Raw genomic sequence first — 17,275 nt, forward strand, 5'->3', positions numbered from 1 at the left:
TTTAGGAACATTGTTTTGAAAGTTCATCCTGCTGGCTGCATGACAAGGTGTTTTTCAAGCTTTTGCTGTCTGTTGGTGCACATTAGGGTGCGTGAAACCTCTTCTGAGTGGCTGCACGAGGCGTATTATCTGTCCCAAGGGGGAACGCACTGCCTGTTCTATTTTCTTTTAAAAAAATAATTAAATAGTATCTTTATTAATAAATGCTGAAGCTATGTAAAATTGATGAACTTTTTTTTTTTTCCTGTTTCGTTTTAAAGAACTAAGAATTAATGCTATTTTTTTTTAAGCATTCAAAAATGGTTCTGGATGTTTCTGTATTAAATTTTATTTTAGGGTTGTTGGGTTTTTTGGTTGCCTTATAGATCTCTACCAGTAGAGTCTTCTAGTGGATGTGCTGGTCCACCTTCTAGTATAACAGTTCTTTTGAGTTTTTTTGAGAATAAAACTTTGTTGTTTTGTTAACCATAGCACAACTACCTAGGAAAACAGGGAATATTTAGATGCTTAAAAATATTAACTTTTTATGCAAAACTGTTGGTGTTTCTTTCCAGAAACTTAAATTAAAATTGAGTTGAGTTCCCTGCGTGAGATCATTTTTGATTATAGAATGCCGTGCAAATCCTGAATAATAATGAATTTGTATAAGTAACGTGTCCAGTGGTGTGCAAGTACAAGTGCCATTCTTTTCACAGAATCACAGAATCACAGAATCACAGAATCGACTGGGTTGGAAAAGACCTCAGAGATCATCCAGTCCAACCCTTGGTCCAACTCCAGTCCATTGACTAGATCATGGCACTAAGTGCCATGTCCAATCTCAGTTTAAAAACCTCCAGGGACGGTGAGTCCAGCACCTCCCTGGGCAGCCATTCCAATGCCTGACCACTCTCTCTGGAAAGAATTGCTTTCTAATATCCAGCCTAAATTTCCCCTGGCAGAGTTGAAGCCCATGGCCCCTTGTCCTATTGCTGACTGCCTGGGAGAAGAGACCAATCCCCACCTGGCTATAACTTCCCTTCAGGTAGTTATAGAGAGTGATGAGGTCACCTCTAAGCCTCCTCTTCTCCAGACTAAACAACCCCAGCTCCCTCAGCCTCTCCCCATAGGTCTTGTGTTCAAGTCCCTTCCCCAGTCTTGTTGCTCTTCTCTGGACCCGCTCCAGCACTTCAATGTCTTTCCTGAACTGAGGGGCCCAGAACTGAACACAATACTCCAGGTGTGGCCTCACCAATGCAGAGTGCAGGGGAAGGATCACTGCCCTTGTCCTGCTGACCACGCTATTTTGGATACAGGACAGGATACCGTTGGCCTTCTTGGCCACCTGGGCACACTGTTGGCTCATGTTGAGCTTCCTGTCAATTAGTCCCCCCAGGTCCCTTTCTGTCTGACTGCTCTCCAGCCACTCTGCGCCCAGCCTGGAGCGCTGCAGGGGGTTGTTGTGGCCAAAGTGCAGCACCCGGCATTTGGCCTTATTGAACTTCATCCCATTGGAATCAGCCCATTTTTCCAGTCTATCCAGATCCCTCTGCAGAGCCCTCCTGCCTTCCAGCAGGTCGACGCTCCCTCCCAACTTGGTGTCATCAGCAAATTTGCTGGTGATGGTCTCAATCCCCTCATCTAAATCATCAATAAAGATGTTAAACAGGACTGGACCCAACACTGACCCCTGGGGAACACCACTAGTGACTGGCCGCCAGCTGGACGCAGCCCCATTCACCAGCACTCTCTGGGCCCGGCCCTCCAGCCAGTTCTTAACCCAGCGTAGAGTACACTTGTCAGGTAGTTTTATTTTGGAAGGAGAAGGCCAGCATACCCTGTGTGCCTCCGCTTCCCTGGATGGGATTCCAGCAGTACCAGACACCTCAGAACTGGTCACCAGCCTATTTGGGATCCAAATTAACGTCTGTTTTCAAAATGAAGTTGTTTATACATAACGCCCAAATTTTGTTAAATTCTTTGAGCTGTTTAAACTGAAAGTTTCTGTGCTTCCATATAGTTACATTTTCATGTTCCTACTGCACTAAATTGGAAATATATGTGAGCCACAAGGGAAGAGGCTGTGTCCTTGAAATGCAAATTGTTCATAACCATTTTGAGCACCGTATCCTGAGACTGTAACTTGTTTTATCTTGTGGAACCTTCTGCCATCTTTAAAGGGCTGCACAGAAAGTACCTGTATACTTGTGAACAGACCATTTCCAGAGGAGTCTGTGTAAAGAATATATAGCTTGAGAACAAATGATTTGCAAGAAAAGTGTGTCTTACATTCAAAGTTTTCGTCCAGTTTCTTAACTCTTGGCATGAGACTTTATAGTAATATTAACAAAATGGAGCAGTAACAACAAAACCTGATACTCTTTTTGTGTCCTCCTGGGGTTACACAGACTCCAGGAGGCCTTGGAGCGTGGCTTGAGAGCAGGACAATTTATATAGTGAAGTGTCTTAAGTGATGTTCCCCAGAATCTGATTGGGAAATAAATGGTAATATACTTACTCCATTCTTGTTCAGCTGCCAGACGTGACAGTCATTCCTTCTCAGAATATGAAGTGATGTCTGCATTGCCAGGCACAGCAGGCTGCTAATGTTCTATGGAAAGCAAAGTTTCTGAATTTCATTAACTGGATCTGATTTCATTAATTTCTTTTGTTTTTCTAGTGCATTGGTACTAACTTAAACTGCATCCTAATATTTCAAGGTTTTGATACATGTTGTGAGAATCCAAATAAAAATGCGTAAGCAATGTAATAAGAATCAGTCCAAAGACCAAGAAGTAGGAATAGGAGTAATATTTCAACTCTAATGGAAAAAGAACATGGTAGAGCTTTGCTAATAACTTGTACATAGGCGTTCCATATTAATGGAAAAAAACCTGAAAGCTCGCACCGAGCACATAGCTATTATGGTTATTTTACAAGATGTCAGGTTAACAAAGAAGGTATCAGTACTTTGAATAGTAAAGATTAATGTAAATATGATACTTTTAATTTCTAATAGTATACAGTACAATGATCATATAACTAATACGAGTAGCTAAAAGTAAGTAAAAAAGCTTTTGCTCCTTAAGAAAATAGGCTTTCCATACAGCATAATTTAGGAGTCTGATCCCCATTCATTATGTTGTCAGAGTAAATGGCTCAGGCACTAAAATGTTTAAATCAGTTATAGCAAAGATATTTTAAACATTGTTTTAATCTCTAGGCATTTAGAAACTAAATATTTAAGCAGCCACTAGACCTAATGTTTCAATTTTTAACTACCATTAAACATCAAAGGCAAAATTACAAACTCCACTCATAAACTTGAGCTTGTGATACATCCTAAATTCAACTCGGCTGTGTTGAAGTTTCTATACAAAGTGCAAATAATCAGCACACAATGTATTTAGGTGCCTCATAAAAGGTAGGCGTTACAAAAAAATAAGTTTCATGTAGTTCTAATGAAATGTATTTAAATAGGGAAAATAACAAAGGGTAAAAAGTGGGCTTGTTATGATTATGAAGTAGTCGTCCAAAACACTGAGCAGTATCAGCATTATAGTTTGTCTGTCTCCATTATTAGTGTATTTAGTTTTCATTTCTCATCTCTTTTTCTCCCCCCAGCAACATGGAAATAAGGAAATGTTCTTACCTCAGATGAGCTGAAATTTAAATCTAAGCTAATAAAACCCCAGAAATTCAAACTTTACTATTCAGTAAAAATGTCGATGTAGAGAAAAATTTGCGATAAAATATTGGATATGAATTTAAAATGATTTTAAAATATCTGCTGCAAAATAAGTGGTAAGGAAACTGAATTGAATTCCCAGATGAGCGAAATGGGGGGACACAACTAATTGCTGTGCTAACTGAAGAAATCTGTTCTACCTACAGTGGGGTGGGGAGAATGTACGAGTTGGGTGACTTGCTTGGGCAGTGTCACCTGCATCATCCTGGTGCTGGTGTGATTTACCTGCCTTTTACTGGTTCCTAACTTTTTTGAAGGTGATTGGAGTGATGGTGAATGAAAGTTTATTAGTTGTGAGAGACAAACTGGCAAAAGTCATTATGGGACCCGAGATGTCACCTTGAGGCACATGAGGCTCCATAGTGGTGGAGCCGGGGGCTTCTCACCGCGTCTGGGTACGTGGAAGAGGTAGAAAATGACTTCATTCCTTGAGATGATGAAGGACGCAGGAGCAAGAAGGTAAATTAGCTCTTTTCAGTGAGTAAAAAGAGGAGCAGACAAGTTCATTTGTTCAGGTTGGAATGTATATCCAGTCAGGTGGTGTTAGACTCGGATATAACACCACCTGGGACTTGCGCTGTGTGTTAATGACGATGAACCAGAGAAACCCGGTTTGACTTTAGTTTTCAGCGTGAGTTGGCAGGAAGTCCATTTGTAAGAACAGAAACATCTTTTTACTCATAAACTGAGCAAATTTATTTTGGGCATAATTGAGAAACAATGAATGTAAAATCTCACAATGCCATTATTTTTATTTTTTATAATCACTGTTCACAGAAAAATGTACTGAAAGCTACAAGAAAATTTTGCCTAAGCTGTGAACATAGTTTTTTCACACTTCCATGGCAAAAATTCCCTCCAGTTTCTCAAACCCTGGGGAAAAAACAGAGATGGGCATCTGGGCTGTGATCCTAGAGGCGTATTTTCTATCAGCTATGATGAGTAATCAAGTGAGATATTAACTTCAGGTGTGTAAAGTTAGGGATTAAATTTAAATTAAAAAAGAAACGCTCTCATGGATTTCCGTACACCATGCGTGCTGCTCCCCCAACTGTATGTATCCATAGTTTTACAGTATGTTTTATGGAGATATTACTTGGTCCTGGGACAGTGAATTACAAGTGGGACGGCGGGAGCCTGTGTCTGCTCACACTCACCTCGGGCTGGCAGGAATCCCCACAGGGCTCAGCTCCCACCTTACTTAGCAGACAACCTGATTTAAAATGAATTTATATGCAGTCTCAGCACCTGTTTCTTCCTTGAGCAGCAGTATAGTTTCCACATATCTCTTTAAAATAAGGGTATTCCTGGTGCTTGGGTTTTTATTGGGGGATATTGTTTAATAGTTTTTCATTTTTTTTTGCGAGTATATTCGAATTGTTTCGTGTGGAATACACGGATGTGCTCTTTTGTAATTGCAGCTACAATGTTTGCAATGTTGCAGAAATGATTGCAGGTTTTTTTAGCTCAAAAGATAAATTAGTCCGTATTGCCAGGGATTTGTATTTCTAATTTTCAAAGACCAGTTTTCATAGTTAGAAGTGCTTCTCTTTTAAGCTGCTGCTATGAAAGACAGTCCCAAAACTTATTTCACAGAAACTATAAAGTAATTCAAGGCAATGAAAGATCTCGCTGCTTTAACCTTTCAGAAAGTCACTCAGTTGAGCAGTCAGGCCGTATTATTCTATATCTTGTCTAACATGAGGAAACAGTCCCAAAAGAAAGATATCCCAAATTAACGCCACACTTCCTTAAATAGAGACATTCTTGGTTTTCACCAAGCTAATTCGATCCAGTTCAGTTAACTCATTTTTTTTTTGTGCTGGGATCACAAAAGGCAGCCGTGAATGAAGCGAGTTCATCATGTGTTTGACACATCAGTGTGAAACTCAAAGGCGGCCGTGAGGGAGGGTTCCCGCCTTTGGCTTCTCAGACAATACCCGGTGAAAGGGGCCCCTCATTCAAAACTGGGCTCCAGCAAACAGGGCAGGCTGCTGCGGATCACTGTTACAAACAGGTATAATGGGAATTAGCCAGAACTTGATTCATCAGACACCTCTTGAGTTCGAGTTGTGACTGTTGGTGTAATCCAATCTTTATCTAATACGCTCAGCCCAGCAGATGGTCCGCGGGACTTCTGTATGAGCGAAAGACTGCCTGCTTTGGAAATAGAAAATAATGTGCAGAATAAAAAATATTAATAGAAAATAACGTGCAGAATAAAAAATATTAATGTAAAAAAAAAAAAGAAAAATAGGTTTTTACACTTAATGTAGTATACGTTTGTAAATAATGTCCCTTCCATTTTTATACCGTGAGATATATGGCATATAAATTCAGATAACAAAGAGTGATGGTCAGTCACAAAATACATGTTTTGTACCTTAAGCTTAAAATAAAAGAAGGAAACATATTTTGGTAACTTTTAGCATTATTCTCAGTCAACAAACGCCACTCTTGACAGCCAGTACGCGCAGTCTCACTAAATAGTGGATTCTGTGATGTGAAAAGATGGTGTCTGCTGTGATGCTACCAAGTAAATGTTATTGGAGCTGTATCCAAATTCTGAATGCATTTTCAGAGCGTCAGTTTTCTCTCCAGACTGGCTGTACCAAGTACATAAGAACGTAACAGCACTGATTTTTCAGGATATTTGCTAATAATTATGTCAAGTTGAGGGACCAGTGGTGCATTTCTGAGGCCTGACACTCTGACAGCGGCTGCTTTTAGCAATATCAACTGCACTTCTGCAGTGGAAGAAGGGAGAAAATCTCAACAAAACCATGAAGTAGCTTTGCTTTCTGGATATGTGCGTTTGTAAAATAATAGATTATTGACTCAATTTTAAGTACGACGCAAATGTTGCTGACAGAAATGGCTTTTCAGCCCTCTCTTAAGCTGGTGATCCCACTGGAATTTGTAAAGGACCTTCTATTTCTAGCAGCTGCTGTGAAAGCTGGGAATAGATGTTAGTTTGTGGGGGTTTTGTTGTTCTTTAACAATCTCATTCCTGGAACATGTTTCCAGAATGTTTCATTTCAAGTATCTCTTTTTGCTTAGAAGCTCAAGGTAAGTCTAGAGATAAGAGAGCACCTAGTGAAGCCCAATCCATAATATTCTTTATTGCATTTCTTATTTACTTACTCAAATTTTATGACAAAAAGAATACAAGAAATACAAAAAATTGTGAACAAAGAATAATGACAATTTTCATTAACTGTGAATATTTTCTTATTTTTCAACAAATCAAGAAAATAAATCATATTAAACATTTTATAGCTATGTACCTAATTCATTCGCGTCTTCTAGCAGCAGATGCTTTGGTCAGATAAATATGCGCTTTTAATATTTGTGGTTTTGTTTATTTCCTACAGTTTTAATACGAAACCTTCCGGCATTGAGGACCTCAGGAAAACAATGGTGAGTTACACAGTGGCATGGAAAGCCATTGGTACATGTCAGCCAAGTGATGCTTGGCACAATAGAAGCTATTATTCTTGTCTAACCTCTTACAAGGAAACATTGAGGGGTTTTTCTTTTGAGATATCCAGAAAATCTAATGGGAAGATTACAGGCTTAATATAAATTTGGAAATGAAGAAGAGCTTTGTGCTCAATGTGGTGTAGAGAAAAAGGGTAAAATTAGATATTTGTACAGAAAATTAAGAAAAACCCTGTTGCTTTGGGGTATTTCAGATTATTCTAGAGAAGTGATAATAATGAGGAGTTCTACATCAGGCAGGGATGTGTTGGTTGATCTAACAGGAGTTTCCTATCGTGACAGTCAAAAGGAAAGTGATGAACGGATTCATGGCAGGATTGAGAACATAAATAGATTAACAGCCTCTCAGAAAACACTACAAATAAAAATACTAGAAGTTATTATTCAAAATATATTTTGACTCTAAAAGTACCTAGAATAAATCGCGTACTAAGAAAAAACAGAAAACCCCCACATATTTCCTATGCAGTGTCTTTGTTTGAAGGAAAATGTGGTCTTACTAGAATTTGTTCTGTGAATAGATGAAATCTTTAAAAGGGGGTTTGTTTTCAATCTTTAAAATATATAAAAAACAATTTCCACAAGCAAATATGACTTTGTACTGTTTGTTTTTTGCTGGTTTATGTAAATGACTTGTAATAACATTTGATGTTATTGTAAATGCCCAAGTTTTTATAATGTAAGTAACTGGTGGGAGATGTCAGAGTATATGAAGGCTGCCTTTGATCAGATAGCGAACTGAATTCTACCAGGCGGTTACTTAATCTCTGACAAAAAGCGACATCAAAAAATTGATTTAACTTAGCAGCTATTGTCTGTAATGTAACCATAATTACAGTTTCTATGTGCTTGCAAATGTACCACCGCAAATCATGTAATTTATTGCTGGTAAAAGCATCGGTTTAATTCTTTTAAGAAATAAGATGTGAATTGTTTTATTTAAAGGATTTAAAGGTGATAAAAGAAATCCTTGATGATTTTTCTTTTGGAATACCAGCTATCCTAAATGTCAGCTGTGGGATTATGAGGTGGTGCTCATTTAATACAAAATACAAATTAGGAGGAGGAGAAGCTATATCTCAGTGATAGTTTTGAATGAAACCATTTGAATATATTCTTTTAATATTCACGATTGCTTTCTAAGGTATTTGAAGTCATTTATTCTTAGGTTCTGCAGTAATAACCCTCACTGAGTTATTATATTTCTTCCTTGTGCATCACATTTAGTAATTATGTTTGTGTGTCTTCTACTCTGGTGCCAACACCTGTCTCTGAAAGCAGCGTTTAAATGGGAGCAGTAGCCAGTTGAAAGGGCAGCGTGAGCTCTTTAAGGCCTAATTAAGAACTGAAGGGAAGATGAATAAGTAGGACAAAAGATGTGAAAGTAGCTTAGATGATATTCCCAGAGCAGAATTCCTCATTAGAACAATAAAGAGATGATCAGAGATTGCCAGGCCTTCATTTTATCTGACTGCGTTTCCTCTGGCTGTCAGCGTGTACCCCAATAGGATTTTGTAGCTGAGACAATCATTCTTTGCATAGCTTATTATTTAGAATCTTTTTTCTTAATAATTCATTATAAGATTAATGTTTTGTATGAAAATTTTAGTAGCTGGTTTTGTGAAGATACAATTGTTCCTTGTACATGTAAGTATCACTTATTTGCTCAAACTGAACATTTAAAATCTCCAGAACTTTAATGATATTTATTTTCAAGTACTCACAACCTTTAACAAGAATTTTGTGTAATTAATGTGACAGGTTATTCCCCCCAAAGATCCATATAGAGCATGCGTATGGCAAAACATCTTTAAAGCATACGTGCGACAAACAATTCTCCAGTGAACTTTATATAATAATTAAAGACATTCGTTGGATCTTAATTCCTGTTCCTTTGCCATACCAGAAAAGTAGGAAGACCCTATATTTTAGACATGGAATTGTTAATGTTGTCTTTTCCAACATGTACAAAAATTGAGTACCATAAACAGAAAATTTTACTTCTTTCTTGTAGAACAAAATGCGCTAATGATATAATGACCACGAAGGGAAGTTATTTGCTCTTTGACGCTTGCTGGAAGTCAATTACTAACCAATTTATAAATGTCATCACATCAGGCATTTTAATGATGTGGGAGTTATTGATCACTTTCAATATTGTAACTTGATACTACAGTTTAAAATACTGGATATGTATACATAAACGTGACATTAAATATCTCAAATGTAGTGAGAAACCCTTAAAAGCACATATTGTCAAGATCAACTGTTAGAATATAATTGATGGAGAGAGGCTGATTGATCTGCCGTACGTCAGCCTGTTTGCAGTGCCCCATCACTTCTAAATAGGTTTATTTGCAAACTTCAGCCACCTGTGTATTTTAATGATTCGTTGTGTGCCAATGTGTGAATACGGAGCTGTAGGAAAGAAAAGGAATGAAGCAAGAGAAGGAATGAGTTTGACTTTGTTCTGTGATGCGCTTCCTTCACCATTTTTAATGACAGGTTTCTACTGTAAACAAAAGATATTTTGTGTTATTCTGCCCTATTAGAGGTGCAGGATTTGAGAGGTTAGATTATTTTACATAGAGGATCCATATCTTTTTAATGTCTCCACTTCTGAATCAGCTAAAACTTACTGCTTTGCACGTTTAACAGCGTTAATACTTTTATAAACCAACTCTCACAGTCTTTTTCTCCGTTGTACATCTCCAAATGTAATCTGGTTCATTAAGGTCACAGCTAATTCGTCTTGACATAGAATAAGACAGTCAAGTTTATAGTGTTTTGAATGTTAAGGGGACTAATTTGTCCATGTCTGTTAATACCCACATTTATTGACTCATCAGAAATCATTACAGAAACAATTCTGGTTTACCTGTTGCTTCGCTCTAGGCCCCTCTTGCTTTAAAGCAAGCAAGCAAAATCTTTTAGTAGTACATCCCAAGTACATCTGGTGCAAATAAGGTGCAGCCTTTAACATCACCTGAAATTTAAAATTGCAGATTTTATTATATGATTCAGAAGCCAAAGCCCAGAGAACCACTCATGACTAAAAAGAGAATATGAAAGACAGATGAGGGCTGATGTCATTTAAAGCTAAGTAAATGTTTTGCCATGGTATGCTCAGAAGGCAAGAGCTCAGGAAATTTACAGTAGGACTTGAATTCTCAGGGCTTTCTCTTGTTCTGCTATAATAAAAGTTACTACATAGTCAGTTTCCCAAAGCGGACCTGCTGACTGTTGTTGTGGTTACTGCTCATATGGTCATTAACTGTGTATGCATCTCTCTGAGAAGTGTATTTTTTCTGAGATGACAGTGTGGGAAACTTATTTTAAACTGAGCACCCTAGTTGTCAAGAGACTTTGCTTCTTTGCACATGCGAAACATGAAAAGTGATAACCCATCAGTGTAGAGGAAAGGGACCTGGGGGTCCTGGTGGACAACAGGATGACCATGAGCCAGCACTGTGCCCTTGTGGCCAGGAAGGCCAATGGCATCCTGGGGTGTATTAGAAGGGGGGTGGTTAGTAGATCGAGAGAGGTTCTCCTTCCCCTCTACTCCGCCCTGGTGAGACCCCATCTGGAATATTGTGTCCAGTTCTGGCCCCTCAGTTCGAGAAGGACAGGGAACTGCTGGAGAGGGTCCAGTGTAGGGCAACGAAGATGATTAAGGGAGTGGAGCACCTCCCTTATGAAGAAAGGCTGAGGGAGCTGGGTCTCTTTAGTTTGGAGAAGAGGAGACTAAGGGGGGACCTCATTAATGTTTATAAATATATAAAGGGTGAGTGCCAAGAGGATGGAGCCAGGCTCTTCTCGGTGGCCAACAATGATAGGACAAGGGGTAATGGGATCAAGCTGGAACACAAGAGGTTACGCTTAAATTTGAGAAAAAACTTCTCAGTAAGGGTGACAGACACTGGAACAGGCTGCCCAGGGGGGTTGTGGAGTCTCCTTCCCTGGAGACATTCAAAACCCACCTGGACATGTTCCTGTGCGACCTCACCTGGGCGTTCCTGCTCCAGCAGGGGGATTGGACTAGATGATCTTTTGAGGTCCCTTCCAATCCCAAACATACTGTGATACTGTGATACTGTGATCAACTTGCTCAGAACTATTTAATAACATCTAGTGGTTTTTTTGACCTTATCTGTAGGATGGAAATCCTTTTGACGCCGCTGCAGGATACCGTAACCTTACGTACGAAGAGGTTTTGCAGGAGCTCATGAAGCATAAAGAGCAACTTAAGAAGAAGGACACTCATATTCGGGAGCTTGAGGATTACATTGATAATCTTCTTGTACGAGTGATGGAAGAAACACCCAGTATTCTCAGAGTGCCATATGAACCTTCTCGAAAAGCTGGCAAGTTTTCCAAAAGTTAAGACACTGATGCTTGGTGGTGCTTCCTGCTGAATACGTCAGTGGAAGGAATTCCCACTTTGACATTTTGACTTCTCTTCATTCCTTTTCTCCTAAGAAATTCCAGGAATCGAGGGAGAACAGGACTATGTTGTGGGGGTATTTTTGTTTGTTTTTTACTCCAAACACTAGCAGAGACTGCCAAAAGTAATATTCTGTTAGATTACCTAAATATTTTTCTTTTCTTTTTGAAAACACCTTTAGGTACAGAATACTTACGGTAGAGTAAATAATACACATTAAATATGTCCATGCAGTTTATATAATAGCTTAGTATTCACCATGTGGCAGTTTCAGGTGGGAAGCCTGTGCCGTTATGAATGTTTTCTTGAATGATTATTGGTATTATGCAAACATATCAATTCTGATACTACAGCATGCCATCGAGACCACTGTTTTCGAGCCAGTGCGGTACACTTTACTAGACCTAAGTGTGCTTTGTCGCAATGGAATGTGGTTTGTTCAACACATATTAGAGGAAAACAGTGATGCACAATCTTTGCGGAGCAAATGCTGTATTCTGTATGATGTGCTTTTTCTATAACAATGTGAAAAATACCTTGCCGTGTTGGTAATGGCACATGCTGGAATCGGTTATTTTACACTTAAACGCTGAATTTTGTGAATAATGACTGAACTTTGGTATTGAGCTCATGACATGAGGTTGTTTTGAGGATCTTTTTGTATGAGGTTATTGCATGCCTTTTTATATGTTAAAGTACTTTGAGCAGTGTTAATAGAATGGGACTGGAGAAAAGTATGGAATAAGTTATAAATACTTTGTTCAGTCACAGTCTGCTACAGTGAAAATGTAGGAGGCATGATCAGGCTGACTTAAATAGATATGGTACTTGAGAAAATGGAGAACTGACTCAATTTAAGGTTGAGTTTTACATTATATATATATGTCTTAAGTTTTTTAAATCTTATGACAACAAAGTATATGCCTTTAGATGTAGGCTACGTTGCTTAAACACATAGAGTACTTAGAAAGACTTTTCATTATAAAAAAGTAATCTGTATTTGTTGTAAGGACTTCTAAAAGTCAGTTTTCATGGAGGCAAATGAAAGAAGAATGTAGTAAATGTCTTCCTGATCATTTAATAATTGTTTGTAAAATGACAGATGAGAAAGGTATCTATTATTCAATAAATCGGCAAAATACAGTGATGAGCATATAATAGGCAAATAGTGTAGAAGAATAATCCTCACAATGTTAACATAAATAGACTTTAATTTTCTTTATAAGAGCCTCATTTGTATAGTCTGTTGCTGCAAAACAGTAAGATGATATTAACAAAAAAAATACAGAGATTATTTTTTATTTGGATTTAAAAAACCCGACTGTCTTCTCCTCTTCTTTTTCTACACCTGATCTGTTTTTCTTCTTACAGCACCATGAAATGGCTGTTGCTGAGGAGGAGGAAAAGGTTGAAATTAAATTCCAATTTGTTGTTGTTGTTGTTAAAGATCCAAATATGTTTTCAGTTTTAAAACTGTGAAAACTAGTATTATCTTGAATAATTATATTCTGGAAAAGCTGAAAAAGATCTATCTGAATGCTTTTGACAATGTTAGTATTGTGTGACAGTACAGAATTAGTCTTGTTAAAAATATTTCTTTGCACAGTTGCTCTAAGATTTAGTTTACTCTCCTCCTTCTCCTTCTCCTTCTCCTTCTTCTCCTTCTCCTTCTCCTTCTCCTTCTCCTTCTCCTTCTCCTTCTCCTTCTCCTTCTCCTTCTCCTTCTCCTTCTCCTTCTCCTTCTCCTCCTTCTTCTTCTCTTCTCCTTCTCCTTCTCCTCCTCCTCCTTCTCCTTCTCCTTCTCCTTCTCCTTCTCTTCCTCCTCCTCCTTCTCCTCCTCCTTCTCCTTCTCTTCTTCTCTCTTTTATAATATTTCCCTCTTTTTTTAGGAGCTACCTTCAATCTCCCTAGCACGATGTCCCTAAAATTTGTGCAGTTTGAGTGTTCCCAACCCAAGACAGGGATCCCTTAGCATAGATGATTGTGCCTGGATGGAGCCGGAATGGTTCAAGCCCTTCCTCATCATAGCGCTCTGTGTTTAGATGTTCCTAGCCCACAAACGGGCCCACTTCACCAAGTTGTCCCCTTCTGACAACATAAGGATTTATCAAGTTTGGTACCTCGTAAGCCACATGAATGTTCTTTTGACCCACTTAAGATCTAAATGACTGTAAATGTGTTGTAATATATTCAAAGTGCCAAAGGTTATGTCCTAAGTTACGGTACGTTTACTCTTGGAAGTTAAGTTTTGCACTCAATTAGATTTTAATTTCCTAATTACACCAAGATGTATTTCAGTTACTCAGTATTTCCATAGAGGTTCTTAAGCATTTTCAAATGTTTGGCCGAAGCAAGTGGTTTTCTCATACTGTCAGTGAGGAAATGTTGTGCAATTGTTTTGAATTCCACAATCATTTTCAAACTAACTGGTATGAGACCATCTGTAGCATCTACGATGATTAAATCACACACACCAATGGGGTTTAACAAGTAAACTAACCAGAGAACATGCTCCAATGACTTCTCACTTGCAAGCCAACTTATAATTATTAAAATGAAACTCTACTATATTTAGCACCTCTGAAATCACTTCTTTTAGAATGTAAATGTAGAGTATCAAACTGCATAATTGACTAAAAGCAGATCATTTGACATATTTGCATACCAAGAATGATAAGCAGATTAAAGGTAGCGAAAAGATCAATTTTTGTGCATTAATGAAGAAATTTAGTGAAGCTTTGAATGTGCTATCTAGTCTTTATCTGATCTGTAAGTGAATGAAAGCACCTTTTGTTTCTAACAGTTTATCAAGAAAGAGGGGAGAATGACAAATGCAATTTAGGAAAAGGTAAAGTTACTAGGAGAGGCAGAATGGGACATTTACAACTATAAAGATATTTTTATAGAGCTCTTATAGCTAAAGATATAGGCTGGTTTTGGAGCAATTCTGCGAATATTACGTGCACAGCATTTTCCTCTTATAAAGAAAATGTTAACATTTTTCTATAGTTTGAGGTTATTTTTGAAAAGCATCATCACCCTGCATCTATTTTTTGAAACATGCAGCTTTTGATTGAAAACATTTCATAGAGAATCATTTATATGTTGAAAACAAAGAAAGTTCTGTTTCTCCCATAGGATAGAATTGTAAACTTTCTTGCAGATCATTTTAAAACTATAGCTTGCCAGTAATGATGAGTCTTTCTTGCCCTTTAAATTGTAGGGATGAAAACTGTGGACATCTCCACGTTATTTTGTTATGTTTTTTAATCTTAAAAATAAGCATACGAGTTCATCTATGCACACACTATACTTTGAAGTTATCCTTTGAAATATTTCCTCTGCTCATAGCCATGTACTTTACTTTAAAGAACAAATATTAAGGCCATACTTTAATGTTGTAAGTAACAAATTTAAACTTTCTGCCATTCAAGAAGGATGTTTAATATTTATATATGTTACCTCTTGCTGCTGTATTTTACATTTAGCTGGCTTTTCTCCCTAGGTGATACATAACTACATTTATTGCTGTTGGCTCTGTATCAAGAATTATTTGTAATTTTCCAGCTGTCAAACTGTTGCCTTGAATTTAGAAAGGTTTTGTGATTGGGGGCCTAATGAATCTCGTGCCCATTAGGTACTAGTCTGCGTTTCTTTCTGTATGGAATGTCCTTTCTGAGATGCGTCTTAAAACAAACAGAACTGCTGTCTTAATATGTTTACTGCTGCACTGGAGGTTTATTTACACTTCCAGCTTTCAAGAAGAATTATTGTCGTACATCAAGTATGTAAAGTAAGCTCATACGCTTTTGCTCTTTCTGTATCCATTACTGTTGTAGATATGATGGAGGCATTAGCTGTGGGCTTTTAAAATGGTGATTTTTAAAGCATGTTGACTAACTTCTTCTCTTTGAAGTACATGGTGAAGGATTATAGCGCTGCTGTGTTGATGATGCTAGATTTAAAGGTCTGTCAGCACTTCTCGTATGAAACCCTATTTTCAGGGATTTATAACTTTTAAATGTAGTTACAGTTGCTGGAAGTATTTAATATGCAATAGGTAGCACTTTAATCTGTTTATGAAGGGTTTTGAGAATTGTTTCTGTTGAAAAAGTCATGGTGGGCATTTGCTTTATCTTTTATAATTTGTACGCTGAAGAAACCACTGTGCGTTACTAGTGGTAGAGCCATCCCTGTTCATCTTAGAAGCTTCCAGAAGTCTTGTATTACAATGTGCTATAAAAAGCTGAAGATCCAGGTTATATAGGAAGTCTGTAGAAGTACGAACATATAACTTACAGGTTGATTTTTGTCTCGTGCAATCAGTGGTAGTTTGTCTACATTTAATAATGGTACAGAATCACAACTATATGCACATGTGAGAACTAGAAACTTAGAATGCATGAAGAACTTTATTTTTGTTTCATTATTGCAACTTCAGCGCCTTTAATTTGATTCAAATGTTATCTTAATATTTTAATTTCTGTTCATTAAATAAATATTGCATGTCTAACACTAATAAAGCACCACAATGCACTACCACAGTATTTCTGGAATTGTGATATTAATCTGTGTTATGCAAAGCCCGTGACTCCTCAGCTCCGCTGAAGTGTTTGTAAGAACCGCGCTGTTAAGACTCTCAGACCACAAAGAGGTATTTCCTTAAGGACGATTCTAAATGAATATCCCAGCTGCTGTTTGCAAGGTAGCCATTAAGGGAAATCTCTCCAGTAGGGTCCAAAACTTATAATTAGTGAAAAAAAATGGTACGTCCTTAATGTGCTAATATGTATTTCTTTTTTATATGACAGCTGCGGTCTCTTTGAATGCACCGTTCCTCTGGTTCTGTGGTTGTGTAAGTATTACGAGGAGATGTTTGGCTCTGCAGGCCAGAATGGTGCTCAGCCTGAGGACAAACACTTTTGATATGGAAAGCACGGTGCATGTTTCTCTTCCTGCTTGGGAGAATAAAACCCAGCCAGAATGGGAGAAAACCGGAGCCTCCTCCACACCTGCCGGCCCCATGGGTATTTTTTCAATGCTCCCACAAGTTTTTCAACGCACTTTTCTCAGCCAAAAAAAATGCCTTTGCCTGTCTTTTCCTCACGGCAGCAAGACAGCAAAGTCTGTCCCCTCACAATAGTAGATTTTCTGGATGCTGAGGAGGTATGAAGGGTGGTCCAGGAGAAGAACGCTGCGAGAAGTTCACCCAGTTATTGAGGTTTGAATTTCCCTGTGGAGTGCGATTCCTTTCCTTGCAGTTCACTGGCTCTGTGACCACATCCTGCGTCCATTGTGGACTTGATATGAGGTTCTTCTCTTTGAGGTAACCATGAAACATGGTGGTTATGGGAAATCAGTCAATTTTTGAGTTGTACTTAAAGACGCTTTGCTAGTATGTTTCCATCAGCTGTTTCACCCCACATCTCTCACTTTGCAACTGGCTGAGTAGATGAGGAGTGAGGACGGAGGAGGAAGGCAGGGTTCTGAAAGCAGCGTGCTGCATATTAAACACCAGTTTCCACCTGTAATTCACATCTGGTAACTTTAATCTCAGTCCCTATGCATGTTTGAAAATGGAGCCAGTGCGATTTCCCTACCTC

At 38.2% G+C, this 17,275-nt stretch overlaps 1 protein-coding gene across 1 annotated transcript in view; it reads left to right on the plus strand.

The window, feature by feature from the left end:
- Positions 1-16,219, plus strand: part of RAB11FIP2 (RAB11 family interacting protein 2) — a 35,335-nt gene extending 19,116 nt beyond the window's left edge. The window contains exons 4-5 of the mRNA XM_005508160.4: positions 7,102-7,147; positions 11,385-16,219. Coding sequence (XP_005508217.2) covers positions 7,102-7,147; positions 11,385-11,612 — 274 coding nt within the window. The 3' untranslated portion in view covers positions 11,613-16,219. The remainder of the gene's footprint in view (positions 1-7,101; positions 7,148-11,384) is intronic.
- The last annotated feature ends 1,056 nt before the right edge of the window (positions 16,220-17,275 follow it).

This window comes from Columba livia, chromosome 6, assembly GCF_036013475.1.
Source record: "Columba livia isolate bColLiv1 breed racing homer chromosome 6, bColLiv1.pat.W.v2, whole genome shotgun sequence".
Lineage (NCBI taxonomy): Eukaryota > Metazoa > Chordata > Aves > Columbiformes > Columbidae > Columba > Columba livia.